This window comes from Ziziphus jujuba, chromosome 5 (assembly GCF_031755915.1).
Source record: "Ziziphus jujuba cultivar Dongzao chromosome 5, ASM3175591v1".
NCBI classification, from domain to species: Eukaryota; Viridiplantae; Streptophyta; class Magnoliopsida; order Rosales; family Rhamnaceae; genus Ziziphus; species Ziziphus jujuba.
Window position 1 is genome coordinate 2,149,521 of NC_083383.1, and position 27,986 is coordinate 2,177,506.

At 37.3% G+C, this 27,986-nt stretch overlaps 4 protein-coding genes across 7 annotated transcripts; 3 read left to right on the forward strand and 1 right to left on the reverse strand.

Annotated features, from left to right (window-relative positions):
• The first annotated feature begins 3,040 nt into the window (after window positions 1-3,040).
• On the forward strand, window positions 3,041-15,100 carry LOC107420385 (lysine-specific histone demethylase 1 homolog 3). 3 transcript variants are annotated; one of them, XM_048475869.2, is made up of 9 exons: window positions 3,041-6,129; window positions 6,614-6,755; window positions 7,078-9,375; window positions 9,531-9,624; window positions 10,313-10,803; window positions 10,995-11,711; window positions 11,882-11,956; window positions 12,389-12,460; window positions 12,671-15,100. In XM_048475869.2, the coding sequence occupies exons 1-8, from the start codon at window positions 3,869-3,871 to the stop codon at window positions 12,452-12,454; spliced, it is 6,144 nt and encodes a 2,047-aa protein (XP_048331826.2). In that variant the 5' UTR covers window positions 3,041-3,868; the 3' UTR covers window positions 12,455-12,460; window positions 12,671-15,100. The 3 variants fall into 3 exon arrangements, 2 of the variants coding, with proteins under 2 accessions (XP_048331826.2, XP_060673633.1); XR_009639114.1 differs by having other exon boundaries at window positions 3,042-6,129; window positions 12,389-13,349; window positions 13,561-15,100; XM_060817650.1 differs by having other exon boundaries at window positions 3,042-6,129; window positions 12,389-15,100.
• Window positions 14,954-17,308, forward strand: LOC107420369 (V-type proton ATPase 16 kDa proteolipid subunit). 2 transcript variants are annotated; one of them, XM_048475354.2, is made up of 4 exons: window positions 14,954-15,071; window positions 15,102-15,291; window positions 15,412-15,697; window positions 16,974-17,308. In XM_048475354.2, the coding sequence occupies exons 2-4, from the start codon at window positions 15,213-15,215 to the stop codon at window positions 17,104-17,106; spliced, it is 498 nt and encodes a 165-aa protein (XP_048331311.1). In that variant the 5' UTR covers window positions 14,954-15,071; window positions 15,102-15,212; the 3' UTR covers window positions 17,107-17,308. The 2 variants fall into 2 exon arrangements, with proteins under 2 accessions (XP_048331311.1, XP_060673634.1); XM_060817651.1 differs by lacking the exon at window positions 14,954-15,071 and having other exon boundaries at window positions 15,088-15,291.
• A 741-nt stretch (window positions 17,309-18,049) lies between these two features.
• On the forward strand, window positions 18,050-22,477 carry LOC107420399 (1-acylglycerol-3-phosphate O-acyltransferase). Its single transcript, XM_016029347.4, has 9 exons — window positions 18,050-18,423; window positions 19,052-19,288; window positions 19,980-20,026; window positions 20,151-20,269; window positions 20,360-20,520; window positions 21,256-21,362; window positions 21,446-21,545; window positions 21,877-22,000; window positions 22,117-22,477. The coding sequence occupies exons 1-9, from the start codon at window positions 18,236-18,238 to the stop codon at window positions 22,240-22,242; spliced, it is 1,209 nt and encodes a 402-aa protein (XP_015884833.2). The 5' UTR covers window positions 18,050-18,235; the 3' UTR covers window positions 22,243-22,477.
• A 142-nt stretch (window positions 22,478-22,619) lies between these two features.
• Window positions 22,620-27,967, reverse strand: LOC107420401 (probable LRR receptor-like serine/threonine-protein kinase At4g36180). The gene has a single exon (XM_016029351.4). The coding sequence runs from the start codon at window positions 27,426-27,428 to the stop codon at window positions 24,027-24,029; it is 3,402 nt and encodes a 1,133-aa protein (XP_015884837.2). The 5' UTR covers window positions 27,429-27,967; the 3' UTR covers window positions 22,620-24,026.
• Between the last annotated feature and the right edge of the window lie 19 nt (window positions 27,968-27,986).

The window sequence follows — 27,986 nt, forward strand, 5'->3', positions numbered from 1 at the left end:
TTACGCTTGAGTGAATTTTATTTAATAACAAAATAGAAACTGACAATAGAAATATTTTTTTTCTATCAGTTCAGTAAAATTTAGTTGGAAATGATGCAATATATAAAAATAATAATGATAAAAAAAAATCTTACAGCAGTGCAAGTTAAATAAATTTTCTTATGCACTAATATAGGTTTTGCAATAATTATTTGATGAAAGGTGCTTGCAATTTTTTTTTTTTTTTTTTTTTGGTATAATGGAGGTTAAAACGCCCAAAATATTTATATATAAAAAAATAAAAATAAAAAAACAACTACAACAACAAAACAAAAAACAAAAAACAAAACCATACAAATCCTGTAGAACTAACACCTCAGGCATCCTCGGAAATAAGAGTAGCAATTGAATTTGGAGGTTTTTTTTTTTTTTTTTTTTTTTTTTTTTTTTTTTTTTCTTCTTCTTTTGGTAGTAACTCTATTGCTCTCCATTCACATGAATCACATCTCATCTCAACAGATAGTTTGCCAAAGCATTGCTCACTTACGTTTTTAATCAGAATGGTGCAAATCATTTTTTTAATTCGAGAACAAGGAAATTTATGCATGCGTCCTCCAAAATATACAAACATACATATATATATATATATATATATATATGCATAGTTTAATTAAGTCGTACAAGGTTAAAACCCAGCAAATTTTAAATAGTTCAAAACTAGTAATCTCCTATCATGAAACATGTCACCGTCAGATTATATGGGTCTTATTTGTGGGTTCATAGGATGTTGTTGTATGTCCCTTAAAATAGTGTTATCTCATTTTTAAAGCTTTTCGTTGCTTAGAAACTTTATTTTGCATCTAATAGAGTCCAAGAAAAAATCCATCTCACTAATATTCTTTTAAGATCCAAATTCCAAGTGAAAAAATAAAAAAATTGAAAATGCCCCCAGAACTCAGCAACATCTCAACTAGCATTCTTAAGATTAAGGATGAAATCCACAATCCAATATACTTGCAATCTGTAATTCGAATATCAATGGGGAAAAAAAAAAAAAGCCAAAAAAAAGTTAAAAATAAAAAGGGGATGGAACAAAAATACAACAATGGTATATGCTAATATTTATACCACTTACCAGATAAAATTTGATTCAAACAGCCAGTAACCTGGTCAAATTCACAAATCCAAAACCCAAGATCTCCTCGCTTGTCCACAGTATATGTTTGAAAGGAATAGGCACATGCTATAGCCCTTAATCGATGATCAAATCCTCCAAAAGAACAGTACAGAATTCCTTCTTCCTTCTCTATGGATTTCAATCGCACAGGCCTTAGCTCACCCATATTCAAATTGATGTGCTTGAGCATTTGACGGTAAAAGGAATGCTTCAAGACATGTTCCTTTACACCCATTTTTTTTTTTTTTAATAGACATTTTTCACACTACTTTATATATTATAGAACTTCAGATTCAAGTGGTGGTACTTTTCATTTCTATCAAATTTTTTTGACTATCTCTCTTATTGGCGGATCCAGAAAATATGTTCAGGGGCACTATTAGATATGAATGATGAAACATAAAATACAACTATTTAAAATAAAAAGTATTTTTCTCTTGAATAAAAATTATATTTTAAAATAACAGGTGAAAAGTTAAAATGTCCTATTTATTTTTATTTTCGCTACAAATATTTAATTTCTTATTTTTTTATTTGAATATTTTCTCAAATATTATATCAGTGACATGGAAGCTTATAATTCAAATAATATACTATTTAAATAATGAGTAATTTAGCTTTTTTATATTTGCATAACCAAATTAAAATTTTATATTAAAATGTCAAAATAAATAAAATTTTGAAATTTCTTCTAAAGCTTAAGTCTTATTTAAAGGTTGACTCTTTTTTAAAAAAAAAATGAGATAAATAAAGAGTCCATTGGATTGTTTAATATTCAACAAATTTGTAAGTTAAAATTTTAATTAATTACAATTTATTAGCTATTGATTAATTAAAAAAATAGAAAGGTAACAAAATTTAATTAAAACAATGAAAATTTTAATATAATAAAAATTCCATTAAATGTGGGAATTTTAATAATATTAATGTTTTAAAAAATATACCATATTTAGTAGAGATTATTTGAACCATTGGATTAGATTAAGCATCATTTAGACCTTTATTAGGAAAGAAAAAAAAATCAAAATCTGACAAATTAAATAAGAAATTTAAAATTTAGAGGTGGCTCAACTTTATTTAATATGATAAAAATGTAAAATTATATATATGAAAATTTACCCAAAAAATAATAATAATAATAAGGGGGGCACTTGCCCCCTTGGACCTTATATAAATTTGCCCATGCTCTTATAGGAACATTTTTGCAGTATTTACCTATGAATGCTATTGTAAAATTAGACGAGATTAATTATCAAAGTTGGGAAAAAATATTTGATAATAACTTTGAATTTTATGAGTATGAATCTAGCTTTGGAAATTGATCAACTAAAAAGTGTTTAATAATGAGAGTACTACAAGCTGTAATGGCCAAAAAACAATATAATGAGCAAAATTGCTCAAACAAATGTTGTATTATGAATTTATGATTAAGAGGATTGGGTTTCTCTAAATGAGGACAACAAAAATTTGATATTTAGAATTGGGAAAAAATACTAATTTTTGTGGTTTGGTTATATAAAAATTATAGAAATACATATAGCTTCAGTTCAGAACATAACTATCATAGAAATGGTTGTATTTGGGCAAAATAATAGAAAAGAATATTCTTTATTTTATTTTCTAATAGGGAGGGAAATGAAAGATGATAATAAGAGGCAAATAATAAGAAATGTTGGTACTTTCAAAAAAAAAAAAAAAAAAAATGTTGGTAGGAAGGAATAAAGGCGGTAAGGAAACTTGTGGCAGCCTAGCAGTAGCAAAAGCCCAATGGGTAATGATCCAGAAGTTTCCAAAATTTTTAACGAGTCAAAACTAATTGATTCCAAACGTATCCTTTCCCGTTTTCGGTAGATGGACACTGTGCTAATAATTCCCGGGCTTTCGTCTCTCTCTCTCTCTCACGAGAAAAATATATATATAAAAAAAAAAAGAAAAAAGAAAAAAAGAGCACACTCACAAATCGTGTTGGGCGATAAAGCCCTCCTCCAGACGAAACGTCGAAACGTTCCCGTCCTTTACTTACTCCTTTTATTTTTATTTTTTAATTTTACGTTTAGTTTTTCGTTCCTCGTTCCCGGCGCATTTTATAGAGCCTAATTCTACAGCGACACGCTAACGTGCGCACATCACTCTCTTCGACAATTTCATTGACGCCATAATATCAGAGCTCGAAGGCGTTCAGGTCCGATATTCCCTACCCCTCCCTTTCATTAGGGCTTTACTAACTTCGTAAAAAACCCTAGGTTAGAATTCGGTTCTTTTTCCTTTTTTTTCTTCCTCTTTTTTTTCTATTATTTCATTTTATTTTTTTGGTTGGAGTGAAGAGAAAGCCATTGACAATTCGTGGACGAGAGCTCATTGATTGGCAGGAACTTTTATCAAATAATTTTTTACAATATTCCTTTTGATATATTTAAATATTTTTATGTTTTTTATTTTTTAATCTTCTATTGACGTTCTGCGGATATATGAGTATTGCTGATGGGTATAGACATATTTGGGTTAAGCTTAAATTTGTTTCTTCATAGCTTAATCGTGGAAGAGCGAGTTGTGCTTGAAATATGAGCTTTCTTTTATTGAAAATAGAGAAGTGGAAGGCTATGAATTATTTTCCAGATCGTTGCATGTTGGTTTGGGCACAGAAACTCGGCTAGGGTTACAAAAAGGTGTGTTGCCGTTGGTGAATTTCTGGAAATTTTGGCTTAGACAACAATGGAAGGGGATGAAAAAAAGTCTGGTGCTAAGAAAAGATCGAAGCCAATCGAGGTTGGTATTGATTCGGATGATAACGAGCCCATTGGGTCTCTATTGAAGTTTAGGAGACCGAGGAACCCTAAGAAGGTTAAGTCCGGAATAGAGGGAGGTGGCGAGAGGGGCAAGAAGTTTGAGATTGAAGATGACGATTTTGGAGGAATGGATGATACGTTGGCGAGTTTCAGGAAGAAGTTGAAGGCTCCAAAGAAAGATACTGCTTCTGGAACAATGAGGGGAAAGGGTGGCTCTGTGTTGGATATGGTCGAGTCTTCCGATCCATCATCTACTGGGCCTGTAGATGTAGATGGTGGTGGTCTGGATGCAAAGTCAGTACCAAGGGGTGTGGAGAATGGTGACGATGGATCTGATGTGACCATGGATATGGGAATGCAGAACAAGCGTAAAGGAAAGGCAAAGAGACCCAATGTTGATTCAACTTCGAAGTCCTTGGACGATGGTTCAGAGTCTATGGGTTCTGGTTGTTCTTTATTGAAGGATAAAAATGAGTCAGACTTGCAGCTTGGAGAAGGTTCTAGTCGAACCTTGAATAACCATTTAGAAGATTCATTATCATCATTATTCCATAAAGCACAATCTGGTTCGACTAGAAAGTCTCGTGTGAATTCCAGTCTGAAAGAGAAAGGTTCTCAGATTTTGGAGGATGATTTGAGCCGTTGTTCAGAAGGTGTTTGGGGAGATTTCAAACCTGTGGCTGTGAGGAGACCCAAAATGGCTTCTGCTGCAAGAGTGACCTGTAAGAATCAGAAATCCGAAGAGAGGTTTCCTGTAGCTTCTGCTTTGCATCCTGCTGATTCAGTATCTGCCTCTGAAAAATGTAAGACAGACAATCACAGTTTGGACCACAGTTTTTGTCAAGCTTCTAATTGCATGGAAGATAATCGTGAGACAATTCGAGGGCCTTCTTTGGGTTATACTATTTCACTTGAGGGAATTGAACCCGCAGATGGAAAAGATAATACACCTTCGAAGGTTATTCCGGAGGATCCAGCACCTGTTTCGTCACCTTCAAGGTCCCATACTAAGGTCCAAGACAGAGACATGGGTGGTCCTTGTGATTCAATTGTTCTAAAGGGACATGTGCCTGACCCATGTAACTCAAGTAAATTTTTTGAAGAAGATGGCAATCAGTTCAACATTGCTCAAGACATTGACAGTTGCTCCATTCCTAGACAAATAGCTGCCTTGAAAACCTGCAACTTAAAGAATGGATTAAAACATTCCTCTACCGGAGACACAAGAACTCTAATGCATGATGTTGTTGAAATGCCCAAGTCTCTATCTTCTGGAAAACGGGTTGAAGAAATCCATGAGTTTGGTGAGGATGATGAGTCCAGCAGCAGGTATACTTATGCGTTACCCCAACAGTCTAAGACTGAGAAAGTTTTGAAATCCCATAGTGAGCTTGATTCTGGTCAGTGTTCAAAAGATTCCCATTGCTCTGAACATAATGTGTCTCACCATAGCTCTGATCAGCTGAAGATGGAAGAAACCAGTAGTAATTGTCATGGTCCTAATACTTGCACTGAAGAGCCAGCTGCTGCTTCTGGTGTATGGAAAAAAAATGTTGCGGTGTGTGATGATTGGTTATCTCCTAATGCTATCGATTCTATTGAAGTTGATAAATCTGGATATGGTTTCCAGTTGAATAATCAAGAGATATCATTAGATCCTTGTATCCAACAAAATTCTTATGCTGCTGCCAATCAGAAGTGCAATTCCATTTTCTCTCAAAATGCATCTTCTAATGAAGCATACGAAGCAGCTTATAATCCTAGTCATGATGATGTTTCTGCTACTGAAGAAGCTGATGGAACTTCTTCTCCATGTATAACTCCAGATGATAATGGTAGTAACCCAGAAGATGTGGTATCGTTACCTGATATTGAAAATAAAGATAATAAACTATCTATCCAGCGGACTATGCGAAAGCCTAAAAAGCGTAGGCATGGAGATATGGCTTATGAGGGGGATGCTGATTGGGAGATTTTGATAGATGATCAAGGTTTTAACAATGACCGATCATCCAGAGCAAGGGTGAAATTTGATTCCTCTTTGAGTATTGTTACAGAGGCTGAAAGTGGTGGGGCAGCAGCCATATCTGCTGGACTTAAAGCTCATGCAGCTGGTCCTGTAGAGAAGATTAAATTTAAGGAGATTTTGAAGCGTAGAGGTGGGCTTCAGGACTATTTGGAATGCAGGTGAGTATTATTTGTGAAACCAGGCTCTAAAATTAGGCAGGGTTGCTTTCAAGTCTCTACTACTAGTGTCATGGTTTTCCTATGCTGATGAGTTACCATCTACCATTTTGGCCTTTTGTGTTACCTGATATAAGGTGTCATGTTTTTAGGAAATTTCAGCTTTCTTAATATATAAAATTATGAGGACATACTTCTTTCATGTATTTTCATGCAATCCCATAATATTTGTAATGATATTGTATGAGGTGAATAACATTTGTTGTGTGTTTTGTTTTGATCCATATACTCGATGATTATGTCTTGAACTTAGAATCTTCGAGTTTAGAATGCTGAATGCCATTTGAGTTCTAGGTATAACTTTTTTCCAAAAATTGTTCATTTAAATATCACTGATATTTTGTTAGTTATCTATTTGCTCTTTCATGCCTGCTTTGGTAAAACTCAATCTTGTTCAGTAGTATTTCATTGATTTGGTGCAACACAGGAATCAGATCTTAGGCCTCTGGAGTAAAGATGTTAGTCGAATTTTACCTCTTTCTGACTGTGGGGTCACAGATACTGCTTCTACAGATGAACCATCACGTGCATCCCTAATTAGGGAGATCTATGCATTCCTTGATCAAAGTGTAAGTTTTTTGAAGTACATTATGCTTTGTTGTATTGTTGTTCTCTTTTCTCTTGGAAAGATTGTTGTGGAGCTTATTATTCACTTAGGTACTCTGTATTGAGTAATCACTGTTGTATCATTTCCTTGAGAGTGAAGAACTATTCAGCTGCGTGTTATTGCTTTGTTGTATTATTGGTATCTATTCTCTTGAAAGGTTGATGTGGAATTTTTTTCTTACTTGCGTTCTCTGTATTGAGTAATAACTGTTGGATCATTTCCATGGGAGTGTTGAACTGTTCAGCTGCATGTTACTAACTTTAACTCTTATAAATTTTGGACAGGGTTATATAAATGTTGGAATTGCTTCTGAGAAGGATAAAGCAGAACCTGGCACCAAACATAATTATAAACTTCTTAGAGAAAAGAATTTTGAAAGTTCTGGGGCTTCGCTTGCTGATTCAGAGGATGGAGTTTCTTTTATTGTTGGTCAGGTCAAGAGTTCTAAAACTTCAAATGAAGTAAATAATGGTGCTATGTTGGATGGTGAAGACTTGACACATGAAGCCATGAAAGGCAGTGGATCTGCTGCACATATTGGATTGAAGTTGGCAAATGCAACGGAACAAGAAAAATATCTGGCTAATTGTAATGGGAATGGTAGTATTGATACAAAATTCCCAAACAGAACAAACAATGTAAATTGTGTGATTACTGATCCATCTTGTGAGACATGGGGTGGAGGAAAAACTCCCAAGATAGATAATGAATCACAAAGTATTCAACCCATAGCAGATGATGATGTAGGGAAATATCATCACCTGCATAGCTGTTCAAAAGTTGGAAAGAAAATCATTGTGATAGGAGCTGGTCCTGCTGGCTTAACTGCGGCACGCCACTTGCAACGTCAGGGTTTTTCCGTAACTGTATTAGAAGGAAGGAATAGAATAGGGGGCCGTGTTTATACAGACCGGTCAACTCTATCTGTTCCAGTGGATCTTGGTGCTAGCATTATCACTGGTGTTGAGGCTGATGTGGCCACTGAGAGAAGACCAGATCCATCTTCTTTGATTTGTGCACAGATGGGGCTTGAGTTGACTGTGTTAAATAGTGATTGCCCTCTTTATGACATTGTAACGAGCCAAAAAGTTCCTTCTGATTTGGATGAAGCATTGGAAGCAGAATACAACAGTCTTCTTGATGATATGTTATTACTTGTTGCTCAGAGGGGAGAACATGCAATGAAAATGTCCCTTGAGGAGGGTTTGGAATACGCTCTTCTTAGGCGTCGTATGGTACGATCAGGAATGAATCTTGAAGAGAAAAAGCTGCACACTACTGCGGATGGTATCTTTGATTCCAGAGTAAGTACTGATGGCAGAGTTTCTGAGGAACATTGTTCTGAGGAAGAGCTTTTGAGTCCTCTTGAGAGGAGAGTTATGGATTGGCATTTTGCCAACTTGGAGTATGGCTGTGCTGCTTTGCTGAAAGAAGTATCCCTACCCAACTGGAACCAAGATGATGTTTATGGTGGCTTTGGAGGAGCTCATTGCATGATTAAAGGAGGTTATAGCACTGTTGTTGAGTCTCTTGGAGAAGGACTTTGTATCTACTTGAATCATGTAGTGACTGATGTTTCATATGACACCAAGGTTTCTGGAGTTTTAGATGGCCAGCATAACCAAGTCAAAGTTTCCACATCAAATGGCAGTGACTTTTTTGGAGATGCTGTTTTGATTACTGTACCACTTGGGTGTTTGAAAGCAGAAACCATCAAGTTTTCCCCTCCATTGCCCCATTGGAAACATTCTTCCATCCAGCGACTTGGCTTTGGAGTTCTTAATAAAGTAATTTTGGAATTTCCAGATGTTTTTTGGGATGATTCCGTGGATTACTTTGGAACAACTGCTGAGGAAACAAACTGGAGAGGCAAGTGCTTTATGTTCTGGAATGTCAGAAAAACAGTTGGTGCTCCCGTTCTTATAGCATTAGTGGTTGGTAAAGCAGCTATAGATGGCCAAAGTATCAGTTCTTCTGACCATGTACGCCACGCATTAATGGTTTTACGCAAATTGTTTGGGGAGGCTAAGGTACCTGAACCAGTTGGATCAGTGGTGACAGACTGGGGCAGGGATCCTTTCAGCTATGGTGCCTACTCTTACGTTGCTGTTGGAGCTTCTGGAGAAGACTATGATATTTTAGGCCGGCCTGTTGAGAACTGCTTATTTTTTGCTGGTGAAGCTACCTGTAAGGAGCATCCTGACACAGTTGGTGGTGCAATGATGAGTGGTCTACGGGAGGCGGTCCGTATAATTGATATATTCAATACTGGAAATGATTATACGGCAGAGGTAGAGGCAATGGAAGCTTTACAGAGACAGTCTGACTCCGAAATGGATGAAGTTAGGGACATAACAAAGAGACTTGATGCAGTTGAACTTTCCAATGTCCTTTATAAGAACTCTTTGGATGGAACTCAAATTTTGACCAGAGAAGGCCTTCTACGGGACATGTTCTTTAATGCAAAAACCACTGCTGGACGGTTGCATCTGGTGAAAGAGTTGTTGAGACTTCCTCGTGAAACCTTGAAGTCCTTTGCTGGAACCAGAGAAGGATTGACTACTCTTAACTCATGGATACTGGTACTTTGTGCATCCCATTGTGCATAAATTTATTACTAAATTAACCAAGTATAAAATGTCTGTATGATCTTTAGCTGTTGAGAGCATTTAATTTTTGTTTATTTTGTTTTTTTGTTTCTTTTTTCTGAGAGTACATGTTCTGTAAATTCGAACAGGACTCTATGGGCAAGGATGGGACCCAACTCTTGCGGCATTGCGTTCGTCTTCTTGTGCTGGTTTCGACAGACCTACTATCTGTGCGATTATCTGGTATCATAACCTTATTTCTGATTTGCATCTGGTTTAATACATGTCCATATGCATTTTATTACCTTTATATGGTCATGTATGCAAGCATAAAATTGTATGGTACTGTATCCTTATTTCTGGTTTGCATCTAGTATGATACGCCTATGTGCGCCTTTCCTTAGTGCCTCCAAGTAGTCATCTATGCATGCAATACTTATATGCCCTCCTATATACTTGTGTAGATATATATGTGTTTCAAAAGTGAAAAATCTTTTATGATCCTATATTGGTACCTGTAGGCTGTGACTGGAATGAACCTTTAAAGATGGAAGGTTGATGAACAAAGATGATCCCTCTAATAGTAACTGAAATTGTTTTAATATCTTACTATTGTTCAGTTGTCAAAGTGGGGCATACCTAATTTACTTCTGTGTTAAGTTCCAACCTTTATTGTTTTTTTGTTTGTGAAAGTTTGATTCAATTGGAATCCATATTTTCTGAAAGTTCCGTTTGAGTACACATTTTTATACATAAATTTCATTTTAGTGAAAACTTGAAAACAGGAGAGATATAATTCATATGTAGTCTCTGCGTGCTGAATTGTTTTTCCGACAAAACTTTTTTCTTGTAAAGGAATGCTGTGCTAATCATTTATTAAAAACGTGTTTCTACTTGGTACTTATAATTTATTGTTCATATGTTGGTATAGGCATAGGGAAGACTGTAAAAGAAAAAGTTTGCGTACATACTAGCCGTGATATACGTGCCATAGCAAGCCAACTGGTTAGCGTGTGGCTTGAAGTCTTCCGCAAGGAAAAAGCTTCCAGTGGTGGATTAAAGTTTTCAAGGCAGTTAAATGTTGTAGATTCATCAAAAAGAAAATCTGTTAAAGATTCAGCTTCAGGAAAGCCACCTCTACACACAAATCATGGTTCTTTGTCAAATAAAGAAAGTTGTGAGGTTTCTGCAGCCACTATAAGCCACTTACCTTCAAATGCAAATTTTAAGAAAGTGAATGGCAAAATAGTCAGACTAGAAACTGCAAATATATCAAGATCAGAAATTAATTCATCAAGATCTCAAGGTTCAACAGTCAGAATGGGTACCAAGGTAGATGATGACATTGTTATGACTGAAGAAGAAAAAGCTGCCATTGCTGCTGCTGAAGCAGCCCGTGCTGCAGCACTTGCAGCTGCTGAGGTTTGTTTCTTTTGGTACTATCCTTACTAGTAAATAATTGATACCAATTCTTGGTCTCACCTTACCAAAAACTCGTTGCTTGTTATGGTGGAGTTAATTTTGTGGAGGTCCACATTTGATAAATATTTGCTTCTTGTTTATGCATTTTCCTATGTTGTCTTCCTGCACGAATTGACTGTTTTACATTGCAGGCATATGCATCTTCAGAAGCGAAGAATAATGCATTATTGCAGCTTCCTAAGATTCCCTCATTTCACAAATTTGCTAGAAGAGAGCAATATGCTCAAGTGGATGAGTATGATGTCAGGAGGAAGTGGTCTGGTGGTGTTTTGGGCAGACAAGATTGTATATCAGAAATAGACTCGAGGAACTGCAGAGTTAGGAATTGGTCTGTTGATTTCTCTGCCACTTGTGTCAACTTTGATAATTCAAGAATTTCAGCTGATAACCTCTCACAAAGAAGCCATTCGAATGAGATTGCTAGTCATTTGAACCTTAGAGAGCACTCTGGAGAGAGTGTTGCTGTTGACAGCAGTATTTATACGAAAGCATGGGTTGATACAGCTGGTAGTGTGGGGATAAAGGACTATCATGCGATTGAGAGATGGCAATCACAAGCAGCTGCAGCTGATTCTGATTTCTACCATCCAGCTGTGCATATTAAGGACGAGGAGGATTCTAATACAACTTCAAAAGTACCCACCTGGAAGCATGATGGACTAGCTAATGAGAGCTCTGTTTCACAGGTCACTATGAAAAGGGAGTCCTTAAAAGACCATCATCGAGGGGCAGACCGTATTAAACAGGCTGTGGTAGACTATGTTGCATCGTTGCTCATGCCCCTTTATAAGGCTAAAAAAATAGATAAAGATGGATACAAGTCAATAATGAAGAAAAGTGCAACAAAGGTTGGTTGTTTACTATACTCCCACCTCCTTTGTTCATGTTATATTAATAAGAAAACAATAGAAGCAGTAATGAGACTATCATGGGTTACTTAATAGTACAATTTGATCGAATATGATACTGGTTCTGCTACCACTGTTTGTTTGACAGAAAATCTTCATTCAATTTTCAGGTCATGGAGCAGGCTACAGATGCAGAGAAATCGATGGCAGTTTCTGAGTTTCTTGATTTCAAGCGTAGAAACAAGGTGCAGTTCAATTTTACTGCTTGTAAACTTAGATATTTTATTTGGGTTACTATGGTTTTTTACTTCCAGTTAGAATTTTTTGATTATTATGGGATCTGTTGAGTTGCTAAAGCAAATGATTTTCTTCCCAAGGCTAGAGATTTTTAACGTTGGTTGGTTGCCTTAAACTTTTTGTTCAAATTTTAAAATGCTGTTTCTAAACCTTCATTAATATACTTCCTTTTCCTTTCGAATTGGTAGTATTTATATTTACAGCAATCTTGGTTTTATTATCTTGCCTTGATTATCTTGCCTTGATTTTAACAATATGTATATTTAAGAATGGAAATAAAAGGAACCTTGGCAGTATCTTATAGTGTTTCCATGTTTCTTCTTCTTCTACACTTTTTTTTTTTTTAAAATAAAATCTCCTTGGATGCCTTAAACATGCAGATTCGTTCCTTTGTGGATAAATTAATTGAGAGGCACATGTCAGCGAAGCCAGTTGTGAAGTCATGAAGGCTGGTTAGCTTTTTGTTTCTCTGTACACTTCTGTCCAAGACATGTAGAAGTGTGTTCATCATTCCTGCATGACTACGCGGCATATATGTTGACACTGATGGGCATACTGTCCTGGATTGATGCTTCATTCAAATTGCCAATAAGCTGTTAATGATTCACTACTGGAATGACAAATTGAATGACATATTTGCCGATGGTTAAATGATGTGGCAGGTCTCAATGGACGCAAGTTGCTACCTAGCAGTTTTGTTTTGTAAAAATGTGATTCAGGATTGGGAGTGGGTGGGTTTTGGATGGCTGTTACAGTGGCATCCTGCCTGGAACAAATTGGCGTCATTCAAGTGACTTTGCTAGCTGGATTATGCGCATCATCAGACAAAAGATAACATCACAACCCCATATTTGGTTCATCATTGATCAAGGTTGTACTTTAAGGGTGAAAAATTATCACCCCCAATTTTATTTCAGATCCCCAAGATGAGATACTAATTGTTCTTGACTCATTTTTGCTTTCATTGTGTACAGAGTAGAATTGTTTTAGTGACAAGAAGCATACAGAATTTTTTTCAATCCTTTTCCAAAGTAGTTCATTTGTGTTCCAGATTTTTGAAGTTGAACATCAATTACTTGCTTTCTTGTCCCATATTCGTGCAACATAACTTTGATCTTGCATTAGTCACCGCAGCACCTCTTTGAGGGTTGAAAATTCTATTTCCTGGATTTACTTCTGTTTTCTGCATTCATTACTGCTTGTATAACCTTTTCATACTGTGTTATCCCCATGTCATGAGTAATTAAACTCATTGACATGATACATATTTGAAGCCTCTTTTGCTTTGTAATCCAAAGGACTCTATGGTAGTGATCGACATTAAAAATAAGTAAGGATAAGGTGAGTATACTTTGCTGTTTATTCTCTATATATTTTTAATTTGTACAGCAGATTAAGTTTTCAAAGTAATTCCAGCTTTAAACATGGTTTGAAGTTTGGGCATTATGCAACACTTCTGTCTATCATTTTTGACAATGGAAACTCCAGTCTTTATCTTTGAGCCCTTGTCTTTTACTACATTGCGGCTTACACCACTTCTTATTATTGCTAGGGTGGAAAGCTGATGTGCCTGTTCTGCCAAGAGGTATGCTATTCAAATTGATGCTAATTGATTACACTATTTAGTATGGTTCTTGCGTTTTCTGATTGATCCTTCGGCTGAATTATTGCTGGAGGATGTAAAATTTTGTGGCCGTGGAGAATTCGTGGTTCATTTTCTGTACTTTCATGTCTTTTTGTTATTTTCATCGCTATTGATAGATGACTTATCTACTTGTTCGTTGGGGGGAAAGATAGTTTTGGGATATCACAGAGAATTTAGTTTACATGTTTAAAATTATTTTGTCCAGGAGATTCAGGCAATTGTTTCTGATAAAGTAGGCTTTCGATGCCATTTTGTGCATGTCTATGAGTTAACAGAGACTAAAAAACTAACCAATATTTGTCTTCCATGAAGTAATTCTTCTGAGAGACTAACCATATGATCTTAATGATTTGTTTTTTTCCGAAAAGGTAACAATTTTTTATTTTTTATTTTTATTTTTATTTTGGGCTTGGGAAGTTAAATAAGCTTATTTGAAGTGGTGAAACTTGTTAGAAAATCCTTTGACGGAATTGGGACGTATTAAAAAAGAGTACTACCAAATGGTTGATAATTTAATGAAATTAAAAGACAGAGACAAGTGAAATTTAGAAGTACGGACGCATAGTATTATCCGAGTATTATTGATTAAAAAAAGAGTTTAATCAATTGAAGTTTAATTTCTTCCATTCATATTTAAGGATTTAAAATTATTTCATTTATTCATTCCCATTGAATTTAAAATTTCCACATTATCTACTGTCTTTTTTTTTTTTTTTTTGGGTTTCTTTTTCTGGTGTTCCTAGTGCTTCGAACAGTTTTTATTTTTATTTTTTTTAATGTTTTTATTATTTTTAAAATTTTTTATAGTGCTATAAATACTAAAATATTTATCAAAAAATATATTGAATGAGATGTATTGATATATTTATATAACCTTAATTGAATTTTTAAATGAATAAATAAAATTTTAAAAATAATTAAATATTGATAAATTATTTATTATATTATTATGTAATTAAATTTGGTAAATATTTTGATTAAAAATTTAGTTTAGATTTTAAGATGTTTAGTCTAGATTTTTAAAGTGATGGATCGAAAATATGCCTGTTTCAAGGACAATCAATTAAACGACCTAAGAAAAAAAAATATTAAGCAGAGTAGCAGACTATATAACAACTATGAAATTTCCCTAAATGTAAATAAATGAAACGACTATTTTTATTTTTTGAAGCAAAATAAAACAACTATTAAACATGATTTAAGTGTAATTATATTATTACGAGAAGTGAAGTAAACGCGCGTGGCTGTTAGTTTATCTCCATGGCGGGTATAAATGTCATTGCAACTTTACGTGTTGAGAGCCGAGGCTTACAGATCGAAACGCAGTGTGTGGGATCGACATTAGCAGAGTATTAACAAACCCTCACCGACCGGAAGAAGGAAGGAAAAAAAGAAAACACAGAAAAAGAGAGAAAACAATATATATATATATATATATATATATATATATATATATATATATATATATATATTTAAAACAAAAAGGCAAGTAAAATACTAACACCCATCTGAATTCTCTCAGATCGGATCGTCTTGTTACCTCTCGTCACGTAGGGAAAATGTCGTCGACTTTCAGCGGAGATGAAACGGCACCGTTCTTTGGCTTCATCGGCGCTGCAGCCGCACTCGTCTTCTCCTGTAAAACAATTTGCTTACTAATATAATTCACGGCTTTTTTTTTTTTTTTTTTTTTGCAATTTTATTTTTAAATTATAGATCTAGGGTTTTGATTGGGGGGGTTATGTTGGAAATTTACAGGCATGGGAGCTGCGTACGGAACAGCGAAGAGCGGGGTAGGAGTGGCTTCGATGGGAGTGATGAGGCCGGAGCTGGTGATGAAGTCGATCGTTCCGGTGGTTATGGCTGGAGTGTTGGGTATTTACGGTCTCATCGTAGCCGTCATCATCAGTACCGGTATTAATCCTAAGGCCAAATCCTATTACCTCTTCGATGGCTATGCCCATCTTTCTTCTGGTCTCGCTTGTGGTCTTGCCGGCCTCGCCGCTGGTATGGCTATTGGCATCGTCGGTGATGCTGGTGTTAGGTATCTCTCTCCCCTTCTGATCTCACTCTTTGCGTTGTCTTATCTATATTTTCCTGCATTTAGTTTTGCTCTTGAATTTTGACCTTGATGTATGCAATCCACAAATCCTGTTTCTCGTGCATAATGCTGAATGATGATTTGGAGAACTCTGATTGACATGTGTATTGAATCTGTAAATTCTAATTGCTAATGTCATTTTTGGGGTGGGTTGTCATTGTTAAAATATGTATGTGTTTTGCTTATGTTAATTTCTGGAAAAGGAGAAACCTCTGAAATATCCATATATATATATATATATATATATTTTTTTTTTTTTCATGAGAATTGTGGTAAAGAGAGAAATTTGTCTCTTCCTACTTGGATATGGATACTCATCTGTTATTGTTATTATGATAATCATGACTTATTGAGGACTTCGTACTTGAGGTGAATTTGACTCTCTGCAACAACCGTTGATTCATTGGTTTTAGCCTTTTAGGGTGAATTTCTATATTCCATTTCAGGATTGAACAATAGCCGATCTTCTATTAGTTTAGGAAGCATGACTTACTACTAATCTTCTATTAGTTTAGGAAGCATGACTTACGATTTGGTATTTGTCCAGCATTATTGATATTATTAATGAATATATGGTTAATGTTTTGGACATTTGTTACTGGTTATTTACATAGATGCTTAAAACGTGGTAACACTTTGGTGTACACTGCCCCTTTGGGTCCAATTGGTATTACAGTGATGCTGCACGGTGTAATGACCAATGAGCTAGTGTTATTTAAGTGGTACTATTTGCATTTTTAGGTGTTAATTAATAAGTGTTATCTTGGGGATACGCATGATTGTTCGTCTGTCTACCTTAGGAAACATTAGATTTGCATTATTCTTATCCATCAGGAATTATTTGCTGTAATCTCTCTCTGGAAACATATACATTTTCGTTTGGTCTCTGTGTTATGAAAGAGATTGAAGTTTAGAAAGATATCTGTGGGCTTTTTAACAAGGAGTACTTTGGTGAACAGTTAGGTCTAATATTTAGTGTTGTTAAAGTTGTGATGTATAAAGCTGAGCAGCATCACTTTTTTGCATTTATAAGGTTATATGTTTTAGGATTTGCCATATATGCTTTTCACGAGTCTTTAATTTGTTGATCTTATAGTTTTGTTGGATTGACTTTTTCTGGAAAATAGTGTGCTCAATTGAAGAACTATACGTTTATCTCTCTTCCATCTAGTTCCTGCTTGGTAGATGATTCCACTGACTGCTTTTCTGTAATTTGCAGAGCCAATGCACAACAGCCAAAGCTTTTTGTAGGGATGATTCTCATCCTTATTTTTGCGGAAGCACTTGCACTATACGGTCTTATTGTTGGCATCATCCTTTCTTCTCGAGCGGGTCAGTCAAGGGCTGACTAAGAGTGCATTTTGCTTGCTGGCAAGAATTATTTTGTGTATGCATGCCTTCATGGAGTACTTGAGCTTGGGAAGTGTTGTAAAGCATCTCCTTTGTGATGTAATTTAATTCGTATTTATGTACCTGGTGGTAGATACAGAACAAGCAGTTAGTTTTACATTTTAAATGAATATTTTTAAATAAATTTAAGTTGTGTTTTATTCATCCTATGGTGTATTCAGGATTAAAATTTATGCTTGTTCAAATAATTGCTGGTTTTGATTTGCACCTATAGTAAGCTGTAACCCTATATAATGACAATTTTCTCTGCATAATACTGGTATTCCTGGCCGTGGATAGAGCTCTCTTTCAGTCTTCTCTCTCAACTCTAGTTTATGGTAGAACGAAATGGTTTGTGAAATGAAAGTTGATATGATACATTACCGTGGCTATATCAGGAGGGGGTGTGAGCAACTAGATTCCTATTGTTGGGTAACTGCATGAAATATATATGTATATAAAGAACAGATGATAAATTTGGCTAATGGTATCGATGGTGCAGAGATTAATACGCTTTTTAATTGTTATTTTCCGGGGAAAATGAGATCGGCATTAGTGAGAACAGATGGTTCTCTAGTTTTAAAACCTGGTAGATTCGTCTGCACAACAATTTCATGAGGTCCATAAAGTCAAACGTATTCGAAGCGGTCGGTCTCGATCGGGAGATTTAACGGAGTAGCTTCGTAAGTGATTTGGACTGTTTTTATTTGCCGCAATGACCTAACAGCTTTCGAAGCAAAAACAACAAAAAGGCCTTATGGCCCGTGTAGCTGCACGTGACGTCATGGCCAACGTATATTATTTGATCCACGTGACCATTAGAACTTGAAGAGCAAGAATCCGGTGGTCGTTGTGTAACGTGGACCATGCCCTTTTTGTGGAAGATTCAAAAATGAGCGTCATTTCTCATTTTTTTAAATGCCAAACCATTGGTGTCGCCTTGGAGTCAAAATGGCGCGTACTGACCAGAGCATATAGTATAAATATACAGGCGGTATATAAGAGAAGAGAGGAAGGGGAAAATAAATAAATAAATAAATGAAAAATTGAGATATTGGTGTGTGTCGGTTATTATAGCAGTTAAGGAATCGTATGAGCTTGATTCGCCATCGGTGTTCCAGTGCGTTGACGAGAATGGCCGAGGAGATCGGAAAGTCCGCCGAGCTTAATTCATTGTCATCATCGAAATCGAGGTCGCTTTGGCCCTCTGTACTTCGTTGGATCCCCACTTCCACGGATCATATCATCGCTGCCGAGAAGCGTCTTCTATCTCTAGTCAAGTAATTAGTCCCCTCCTCTCTTTTTCATTTAAAGTTCAAACCCTAGGACTCTTGTCTGTTTTGTTCGTGTATTTAGTTGGATAAGCGCTCTCAAATTTGACCGCTGATCTTATTAAAGTCTTTCGAATTTATTGAAAAAATTATATCCATTTGTAACCCTAAGTGCACTTATTCGAATTTGGAAATTTCATATTTCATATCTCATTCTTCTGGATTGGACTCTCTAATTAAGAGTTGTTTTTTTCGCGTTTTAATTCAAACCGCATACCTGTCATTTTATTGAATTCATCAAAAGGAGGTTCTTTTATTGGTTGCTTCTTGGAGGGTTAAGAGTCTGACACCAGAGAACTTTGTTTCGTTTAGCTTGCAAATGCAACCAAGCGGAGCATATAGAATTCTTTGGATTCAAGGATTTTTTGTTTTTTTTTTTTTTTTTTTGGGGTATCCTGTGGGTAATAAATTACCAACTAAGTATTACCATGCTCTTTTTGACATTCGGTCCAGAATAGTGCTTTCTGACGAGGAATTCTGCTTTTTAAGATTTGATTTTGACAAACTGTTATAGCTCTGGTACCATTGATAGCTAGGATTCTCATTTGAAATGGTGGGTCTATTGCTTGAATTTCAGGACTCCTTATGTTCAAGAACAGGTTAATATAGGATCTGGCCCACCAGGTTCTAAAGTCAGGTGGTTTCGATCTAAAAGCAGTGAGCCGAGGTTTATCAACACGGTTACATTTGACAGTAAAGATGATTCCCCAACTCTTGTAATGGTCCATGGGTATGGTGCTTCTCAGGGCTTCTTCTTCAGGAATTTTGATGCTCTTGCCAGCCGCTTCAGGGTTATTGCTATTGATCAACTTGGGTGAGCTCTTTTTGTCCTGAATCTGCTTGTTTTTTTTATTGAATTTTTTCCTTTTCCTTGGTAGGTTGTTCGGAACTTTGAAAGTTACCTTTTTTGTACCAACCATCAGTATTGAACGAGTTCTTTTTCTCCTTATTTTTTTTTTTCTCTCGACTATTAATGTCACACATAAAAGAAGCATAACTTACATTGTTGTAGAGAATCTAGGAGACAAATTGAGTAGTTTTCCTTTCGCTTAAAAATTTGCCTGGCCTATTTTCCTATGCTTTATATTGTCTTTTATTTGTTTGGCTTACACAAAAAAATAGTAAACATATTTGGTATCTTTGCTATTTGAACTCAAAAGTTATCTGCTAAGAACTTTTCTGGTTGGTGATATTTTTTTATTTATTTATTTTTTGTGTTACACATACTTTATATGAAATGGATCCAGAAATTCTTCGTATGCTGTTGTTTTGGTGATTCGCATGCAAGATTATACCATTTGCTGCTTGGCATTTCTTTTCTTTGTGCTGGTATTTAGAGCTGTCCAGCATCAATGAGGACTATGTCAAAACTTTCCTTCTAAAGTCTAAGATCTTGAGGACTGTCTAAAAAGCATTTGTTGTGTAAATTGTTTGTTGTCTTGAATTTTAAGATCTTTAATGGTACCATGGGGTATCTTTTTGTTTAATTTTGATTTTCTTTTCAGTTGGGGTGGATCAAGCAGGCCTGACTTTACATGCAAAAGCACTGAAGGTGAGTTTAGATATCAATTCAAATGGAACATAGGTTTTCAAAATTTCTTTGGTGTTAGATAATTAACTACTATGATAATAAATTATGCTTGATTCATTTTGTAAGCTTGTCATTGATGATGCAGAAACCGAGGCATGGTTCACTGATTCCTTTGAAGAATGGCGAAAAGTCAAGAACCTTAGTAACTTTATATTGCTTGGACATTCATTTGGAGGGTATGTTGCAGCCAAGTATGCTCTTAAGGTAGTTCCTTCTGCTGTCACTTTTGAATTTTAGCACTATACAAATATGGCCTTACCCTATTTCTGATGTCGATTTTATCTTAATTAATAGCATCCGGAGCATGTTAAGCACTTGATTTTGGTTGGTCCTGCTGGCTTTTCATCTGAATCAGATGCCAAGTCTGAGTGGCTTACCCGGTTCAGAGCAACATGGAAAGGAGCAATTCTGAACCATTTGTGGGAGTCTAATTTTACTCCTCAGAAGCTTGTCAGGTAAATATGTTATTCACTCAGTATTAGTTTCAATTGAATTATTTGACAGATTCTACAAGAAGTAGCTTGTTAATTTGTATACATTTCTCTGATTCTATATTTGGTGTTTGGGCACATAATGCTTGTGCAAAAGCATATGCACGCAATTATGCATGCTCATGGACATATAAGTTACTGTCTGACTCACACACACAGCGCAAACAAATATTTCCATGCTATTTGCACGTGCATGCATAGCATATCTATGTCTCTCTGGCTTGCATGCTTGGAAGGGTGAGGAACTTGCAGCTTCCATCTACTCTTTATGGTAAATTTTTGGATAGCTCTGTTTGCTAAAACTCTTCAGCACATGCTACAAAATAGTTTTGTATTCGATATTAGCCTTTTTCACTAATTTCAAAGACTGCTAGTGTATCTTTGGGTCATTACTTTCTACTGATAGGATTGGATCTGCATTTCATTTTTGTAAATTCTTATAACAAGTGTATTTCAACTTATGATCTATTTGCACCTTTCTTTTGTGATCTATTAATTGGCCTGGATCCTCGAACGATCTGCTTGTTTGTCCACTTCCATGGCCAGGAAAAGTTTAAAAGCATTCACATTAGTTATCCCTTGTTAATTGTGCTTTTCTGGCTTCCTCCATTAGCCAATTTAGGCAGCTAGCACTCTTTTTATTTTACTCTGCAACTTGTAGCCATTGCCTCAATCTTGTGTAATTATGTTCTATTACAGGGGTTTAGGTCCTTGGGGTCCTGATCTTGTTAAAAAGTACACCACTGCTAGATTTAATTCTCATTCAGATGGGTTGCTGACCGAAGATGAGTCCAGGCTGCTAACAGGTAGTGTGAGATTGGTATTTAGTGTATGCTGTGTAACAACGATGTTTATTCATGGTATCTCATGGTTGCCTTTTCAATTGAAGATTATACGTATCATACTTTAGCGGCAAAAGGTAGTGGAGAGTTGTGCTTAAAATATATATTTTCTTTTGGAGCCTTTGCACGGATGCCCCTTTTACACAGGTATGGTATTTTACTCATCTTAAATCTGCTGATTTATAGAGAAATGAAGTTATATTGCTTGCAAGATGCCCCTAGGTTTCTTTTGCACATTTTAACAGCCTTCCGATCTGTGAACTCTATTTCTTTGCTACTTGAGGCTACTTAAAACTTCTCTTCTTTCCACATATACTTCACTATTTTTTCTTTTTGTCAAGTGAGAGGCTACTATACGTCTTTGTTCAAATAGATATTTAAATACCAGCAAAGTAATTTTATATCAAATTTTGTCATTCTTTAGCAAAGAAAGGCTGCAATGCAGTGAAATTTTGATGTAAGGTTATTTTATATGCAGTGCATCAGAGTGGAAAGTGCCAACCAGTTTTATATATGGCTATCATGACTGGATGAACTATCAAGGGGCTCAAGAAGCTCGGAAGCATATGAAGGTCCCATGTGAAATTATTAGGGTTCCTCAGGTCTTTCTCTCTGTCTCTCTCTGTCTCTCTCTCTCTTGCATGTGAACTTCCTCTGACTGATTACTTTTTGCAAGTTAGTGATATTGATATATAGAATTTGCTGAAATATGATGCAGGGTGGGCACTTTGTCTTCATAGACAACCCTAATGGATTCCATGAAGCTGTTTTCTATGCTTGCCGCAGATTTCTATCACCCAATCCGGATGATGAATTACTTCCAGAAGGTTTGACATCTGCCTGAAAACAACGTGACATATTTTTCCAATTATATATTTATTATCAAGACGATGCTCAGGATGTTCCATTCATAAATCATTCCATTCTTTTAAGTGTATCCTTTGGGTAAAATGCCTGCTGGCAATGTATGGTTATGTACATTTAAAATGTATATAACAAACAAAAATATTGTGGAAGATATACTTTACCACCAATGCGCATATAAAAGAAGCTTGCATATTATATGCTAGATTCAGTTATACTTAATGCTAGAAAGTGGAAACTCATTAACATTCCATGATGTCCTTATATGGTACCATTTGTAAATGTATGGAAGTAAAGTTGAAAATTATGACAGAGGTGCATCGAGCACGTATTGGTTAGGTGATATCAATAAAGCCATTAAACAAAATGTGGTCCTTAGCTTTCTTAGATTTGGTTTTCTCTTTTCCTTCCTTTTTTTTTGGTTAGATTTGGGTTTTCGAGGGGTCTTATTTGCCAGCTTAATTTGAGGTGTTCTATGGTTGGGGTTTGAGATTAATTAGCTGTGTTGCGATGATTGGTGGAGTGGGTAACACTTAGTATAGTATTTTGTAGGCTCGTTTCTTCAAAGTCTCGACCTCCTCAGAGGTGAAAGCTCGGTATAAAGCCTTTGTGATTACCAATTGTTGGTACAAACTTTTATGGTGGTAGGAAAATATTTTAAAGTCAGTGGCTACTTTTGAGATGGGATAACTTTTTTCCTTGCTCATGCCATCTAAAACTTTGCCTTGATGACAAGATTGGAAATCCATAATCAAGTTTGGAAGATGGGTCGGATAGAAGCCGAAACAGGATATGGGTGTGGGTTTAGTAACCCATCCACCCCATTTCCTGTAGTAAATTTTGTAACCAGTATGGAAAACGACATGTCCAACAGTTGCATATACTGTTTGCCAGGCTACTGTCATGACCCGAATTAATGTGGTGCCGGGTCCCTACTCGTTTATAATTGATCCGAGTCTGAAACAGCATTATATTTCACTGTTTTTGGTCACGTACTATACCTGTCCCTGCCACATTTCTGATGCGTTTCAGTGTGTTTTTGTTACGACTGGTTTAAAAATAGACCTGAGTTCTTGTGGGACCCAGTGGCATACAATTTTCGTGCCACCGTATTATGGCTTCACAAAATCACAAGCAAACCACAAGGCTTTAGGCCGGTCAGAAGCCACGTGCTAGTCAACACTTTTTCGCCCTTTTTACTCGCTCGCCCCATTTAAAATCCGACGTGGCAGGAGGCCAAAGAATCTAATTTTATAAGGGCCGACACATTCACGGATCCTGAAGCCTTCCAATCACTGTTTCCGATAAAGAAAGCTTTCATGTTTCATTAACGGCTACTTTCTCCACTCTTTATTAGTCGCCACGTGGCAATCCCCGGTTCAGTTTTTCAGTCTTTTTATTATTTGGCGGGAATTGGACTTTTTTCTTTCTTTTTCAGATCCTCATCTCTCTCTCACGAGAACACACACGGCACGGGAATGTGTAAAACTTAATTTGACAATGATGTGGTCCCCCCCCAAAAAAAACCCCAACACAAAACTTCCCTAACGGCGCCGACGGGTCAAAGCTGATGTGGTTCAGTTCAGCAAAAGGAGGTATAAAGTTTAAAGACCCACTAGTCGTATTCAAAGTGAGATTTTCATACGTAGTTTAAACAAATAATAAAATAATAACAATGTTGGAAAAAATTAATCAGAATTCCCTTTTTTTTTTTTGGTAGAAAACAAATTAATTATAATTTAATAACAATAAATAAAAAAAATATCAAGCTGGAGAAGGCAATGAAGTGGGATCGGCCGATGATGGGATGTCCGGTCCGACCCGGCAACCTTCAAGCATGAATACAATTTCAGCCATGGATGGTCTATCAAGTGGATCAGGTGCTGTGCAAAGAAGACCAACCTTCACTCCCAGCAAGAATTCTTCCCATTCTGATGACTCGGGGTCCAACTCAAGCAGCCCTGGCTCAAGAAGTTCCGAAATTTGACCCCTCTGCAATTGCCTCTTCACCCATTTCACAATGTCCTCGTCCTGTGTAAACATCACTGGGTTCCTTCCCGTCAGTATCTCTAACAAAACGATCCCAAAACTATAAACATCGGCTTCTTTTGTAGCTTGGCCGGTCAATGCAGCTTCTGGAGATACATAGCCCAGTGAACCAACCGGGGTAGAAGATGAGGAGGCTTCTGCTGGCGTTGCTATGGTTAACCGGTCAAGTCCGAATTCCGATAAATGGGCTTCGAAATCGGCATCAAAAAGAATATTAAGCGGCTTCACATCGCCATGAACAACAGAAACCGAATGCAGGAAAGAAAGGCCACGAGCAATGCCGAGTGCAATGAGGTGGCGCATTGGCCAATTCAATACGTGACCATCTTGGTGAGATGCTTCTTGCAGTAGAGTTGCAAGGTTCCCATTTGGCATGTAGTCATAAACAAGGAGCCTCACGTCAGGAGGACCTGCATAGTAGCCTCGTAGTACCGTCAGGTTTCGATGCTTGATCTTACCTAGTGACTCTGCTTCTTTGCGGAATCCACCTTCGTCGAGAAAACCATCGGGAAGGCGGCGAATTGCTAGCACCATTCCATCTGAGAATGAGGCCTTGAATACGAGTCCATATCTTCCCCTGCTTAACACATTTTCTTCGTCAAATTGTCTAGTTGCTTCTAATGTCTCCGCTAATGTGATCTTGTTATTGAACATCACAAGTTTTGGTCCTCCATTTTCTCCACTTCCGCTGCCTCTATCTGCTCCCGAGCTTGCTCTTGCAGGACTCTTTTTCTTCCCACCAGTTAGGCCTCCTCTCAGCTTCTTACGCCAACGAAGGAGGCTATAGATATATCCACAACAGCAAAATGCCAGAAGGAGAGCCCCAGCTAAAGAAACACCGATTAGCAGAATCAGCTTCCTCCTCTTTCTTTTCTTCACATTTGCACATTCTCTTTTCAGTGGTTTCCCACACAATCTATCGTTGAACGCGAAAATTGAAGGGTCATTGAATTGAGAACCCAGTGCCTTTGGAATTTCGCCTTCAAGATTGTTGTTAGACAAATTCAAGTATTTTAAGCCGGTAATGAGGGGAAGATCTGGAGGGATATCCCCAGTAAGTTTGTTGGAGGAGAGGTTTAACATTGTGAGATTGGATAGTTTTGGCAGTGAGTTTGGTATATGGCCTGAAAGTTGATTACCATCTAACAAAAGAGAAGTCATGGATGAGCAGTTGGCGATCTCCTCTGGGATTTCACCTGTCAATTTATTTTGACCCAAATCAAGTTTCTTCAGATGAGAAAGGCCAGAGATAGAACCTGGAATGTTGCCCACCAAGCGGTTCGATCGAAGCTCAAGCACTTGAAGATCAGAACAGTTACCAATCTCTGCTGGAATAACACCGGAAATTCTATTGCTCGAAAGAGACAGAACATTTAACGACTTAATAAATCCGTATGTTGTCGGAACACGACCTGTAAAGGCATTGGAAGAGAGGTTTAGATATTGTAGACTAACTAAGCTGCTAAAACCTTCAGGAACATCCCCAGATAAACGGTTTTCTTGCAGAGCAACCATTTGTAAACTTGGCAACCCAAATATCTCTATTGGTAACTCCCCTGATAGGTTTTGCTTGCTCAACTCCAGCGTAGTAAGCTTCATCAAACTTCCAATACTCGCAGGAAACCTTCCTGAAAATCCACAATTACTCAAATTCAGAACTTCCAGGTTCTCCAAGTCTCCTATATTATCCCACAAAACCTCATCCGACAACTTGTTGTTGCTGAGGTCCAACGTACTCAAATTACTCAACTGCATGAGCTCCTTGGGAACTTTCCCAGTTAGATTATTTGTGCTAAGATTCAACGTCTGGAGCTCAGAAAGTTGTCCGAAACTTGTCGGAATAAGACCGGAGAAAAAGTTTCCACCAATAGATAACATCTTCAAGCTCCTTAATCCTCCCAAAAACGAAGGAATCTGACCAGAAAGCCGGTTGCTTTGAAGGTCAAGAATCTGTAACAAACTACATTTCACAATCTGACCAGGAACTGTACCAACTAATGAATTATTGGCCACTCTTAGCTCTTCTAATCTCAAAAAATTACCAATTTCAACAGGCAATGGACCAGAAAAGAAGTTTCCAGAAAAATCCATTGCTCTTAAAGCCGTCAAATTTGTCAACCAAGATGGGAACATGCCCTTCATGTGATTCTCTTTAAGGTCCAAGACCTCCAATATACTCGAACACCTCGCATTTGGCGGCTTAACAATACCCGTGAGCGCATTAAAACCAAGCTGAACAATCCTCAAGGAAGAAGCAGAAGAAGACCCATTGACCGAGACACTGCAGAAAAAAGATTCGGGAACCGACCCGGTGAGTTCGTTCCGAGACAACGAAAGCACTTGGAGCTTCGGAATCGCTCCCATGGTGGCCGGAATCAAACCTCGGAGAGCGTTATCTTCGGCGCTCAGATGGATGAGCGACGAACAGTTGGAAATAGCCGAAGGCAGCGTTCCGTACAACTGGTTGGAGTCGAGCCATAGATACTCAAGCTCTTGAAGTCTCCCGATAGTCGCCGGAACCTCGCCGGAAAACCGGTTGAAAGAAAGATTGATGAGTTGGAGCTGAGAGTCGACGGAGAAGTTCGCCGGGATCTCGCCGGAGAATCCATTGAACGATAAATCTAAATACCGAAGGCTCTGCGAAATGCCAGCGGATAATTTTCCGTTGAGGAAGTTGTGAGCTACATTGAGGACCTGAAGGTTGGTGAGATTGAGAAGCCCCGGCGGAAGATTACCGGAAAACGAGTTGTACTGTAGGTAAACGGCGCGTAGAAGAACGCATTGGGAGAGAGAAGGTGGAATAGAACCGTTGAAGTTGTTAGAGTGGAGGCTCAACTTACGCAGCTGGCGCAAGTTAGCAAGCCGGTCACTGAGTCGGCCACCGAGGTGTAAACGAGGCAAACGAAGTTCACGAACTCGGTTATTGTAACAAACCACGCCACGCCAGTCGCAGGGAGCTGAGGGCGTGGACGAATCCCAGCCGTCGAGAGCGCCGAGCGGGTCGTGGAGGCCTTGCTTGAAGGACATTAAGGCTTGGATATCAGAAGTGGGCGTTTGAGCGCAGGTTAAGGTGGTGAAGAGAGAGAGTAGGAGGATAAACCAAGTAGCCGTTGCCATGGAAGAGAGGAAGGAGGAGAAGGAGAAGAAGAAGAAGAAGAGAGGGAGAGTCAGGGACTGAGAACTGAGAGAGAGTGGGAGTTTAATTTATTTTTGTTTCTATTTTTTTTGTGTTGGTATGAGTGGGGAACTGTGGGGAAAGGTGGTGGGGTTAACATAAAGAGAGAGTACTTTGGGGGTCGAGGAGGGGAGCGTATGGTAATACTAATGGAAATATGCAAGCAGAGATGGACTGGAAAGAGAGAGTGACAGAAACGATGCCATATGTTGCGCCCAAAATTCAAGTGTGTGTTTCTGTTCCCTTTTGCCTTTTCTCACCCACTGTGCCCTTGTTTTCCTCCTCACTTCCCAAAAAAAGGTCTGGAGAGCCTTTTTATTAAGAAACGTCGAAGAGTAGTAGAATATGAACCCCAGCCAACTGGGTCTTTTTGCGCTTTTTTTTAACTTTGTTTATGGGGTTACAAATAGAGAGCATCATTAACTCCTCTGAGCATGTATCACTCATGGAAATAATGAATTTGATAACATTAGCCCCAAGTGGACCCTTTTTTTTTTTTT

Coding starts and splice junctions, on each gene's coding strand:
- LOC107420385 (XM_048475869.2), top strand. CDS start 3,869: ATGGAAGGGGATGAAAAAAAGTCTGGTGCTAAGAAAAGATCGAAGCCA. Junction 10,804..10,994: donor CAGCACTTGCAGCTGCTGAG/GTTTGTTTCTTT, acceptor TTTACATTGCAG/GCATATGCATCTTCAGAAGC. Junction 11,712..11,881: donor TGAAGAAAAGTGCAACAAAG/GTTGGTTGTTTA, acceptor TTCAATTTTCAG/GTCATGGAGCAGGCTACAGA.
- LOC107420369 (XM_048475354.2), top strand. CDS start 15,213: ATGTCGTCGACTTTCAGCGGAGATGAAACGGCACCGTTCTTTGGCTTC. Junction 15,292..15,411: donor AGCCGCACTCGTCTTCTCCT/GTAAAACAATTT, acceptor GGAAATTTACAG/GCATGGGAGCTGCGTACGGA. Junction 15,698..16,973: donor GTCGGTGATGCTGGTGTTAG/GTATCTCTCTCC, acceptor TGTAATTTGCAG/AGCCAATGCACAACAGCCAA.
- LOC107420399 (XM_016029347.4), top strand. CDS start 18,236: ATGAGCTTGATTCGCCATCGGTGTTCCAGTGCGTTGACGAGAATGGCC. Junction 20,270..20,359: donor CAGCCAAGTATGCTCTTAAG/GTAGTTCCTTCT, acceptor CTTAATTAATAG/CATCCGGAGCATGTTAAGCA. Junction 21,363..21,445: donor TGAGTCCAGGCTGCTAACAG/GTAGTGTGAGAT, acceptor TTTCAATTGAAG/ATTATACGTATCATACTTTA.
- LOC107420401 (XM_016029351.4), bottom strand. CDS start 27,428: ATGGCAACGGCTACTTGGTTTATCCTCCTACTCTCTCTCTTCACCACC.